This window comes from Sphaeroforma arctica, assembly GCF_001186125.1.
Source record: "Sphaeroforma arctica JP610 unplaced genomic scaffold supercont1.11746, whole genome shotgun sequence".
Classification (NCBI taxonomy): domain Eukaryota; class Ichthyosporea; order Ichthyophonida; genus Sphaeroforma; species Sphaeroforma arctica.
In genome coordinates, this window is record NW_014028812.1 from 1 (window position 1) to 777 (window position 777).

At 43.6% G+C, this 777-nt stretch overlaps 1 protein-coding gene across 1 annotated transcript; it reads left to right on the plus strand.

Moving 5' to 3' along the window:
* Nucleotides 1-180: 180 nt before the first annotated feature.
* Nucleotides 181-463, plus strand: SARC_17702 (hypothetical protein; the record flags this gene model as incomplete). Its single annotated transcript, XM_014288207.1, has 1 exon — nucleotides 181-463. A coding segment is annotated over one exon (283 nt), but the record flags the coding sequence as incomplete, so codon positions are not given.
* Nucleotides 464-777: the final 314 nt, after the last annotated feature.

A 777-nucleotide genomic window follows, 5' to 3' on the forward strand; every position in this document is an offset into this window, starting at 1 on the left:
GTGTGTGTGTGTGTGTTGTTTTATTATTATATATATATATATATATATATATATATATATATATATATATATATATATCTTACCATTATGCGATTAAGAGAGTACGTGTGTATATGTGTACATACCTTTTCTTCGGAAAATACCGAATTTCACAACACTCCCAATTCCTTTCCTTGCAGCATGGCGCTCTCGAATTCCAATTCGGACTCAGAGAGATCTGTGGGTGTAGACTCGCCCCGGCGCAATCGCAGCATGGCCACATTCAAGCGGCCCATCCTAAATTCCTTGAGTGCCAAACCTGTTTCTCCGACGACGGAGTCGAAATCCGAAGGCGCTGATCCTGATTCAAAGAGGCAGAACCCTGAAAACGGGGAGAAAAATGGTCGGTCTGGTGATGATATGGATACCATCTCAGCAGAAGACACTCCTCATAGCAACACGACAGACGTCGAACTCGAACAAGGTTTGTTATTGTGCTGGAGGCAGGGCTATACTTTGCGCTCTGATACTTGTCTTTGCCTCAGAAATTCAGAAGTCAGAAGCACACTCTTTGCCCAGTGATGTGCGTGTGGGGGGGGGAGGGGGGTCCTTCGCCTTAGTAATAGTCTGAATGGCAATTATAATGTGTGTGCGCTTTTGGGTTCACCCAGGAACAAGTAAGTGTGTTTGTATTTTTTGGTCTTGATGTGTCGGTACTTCCACTCGGGATGGACTGAGTATCCGTGACATTGTACAGTGTTGTTTTGATTCATTTTTTGAAAGATTAGGATGTCGTGA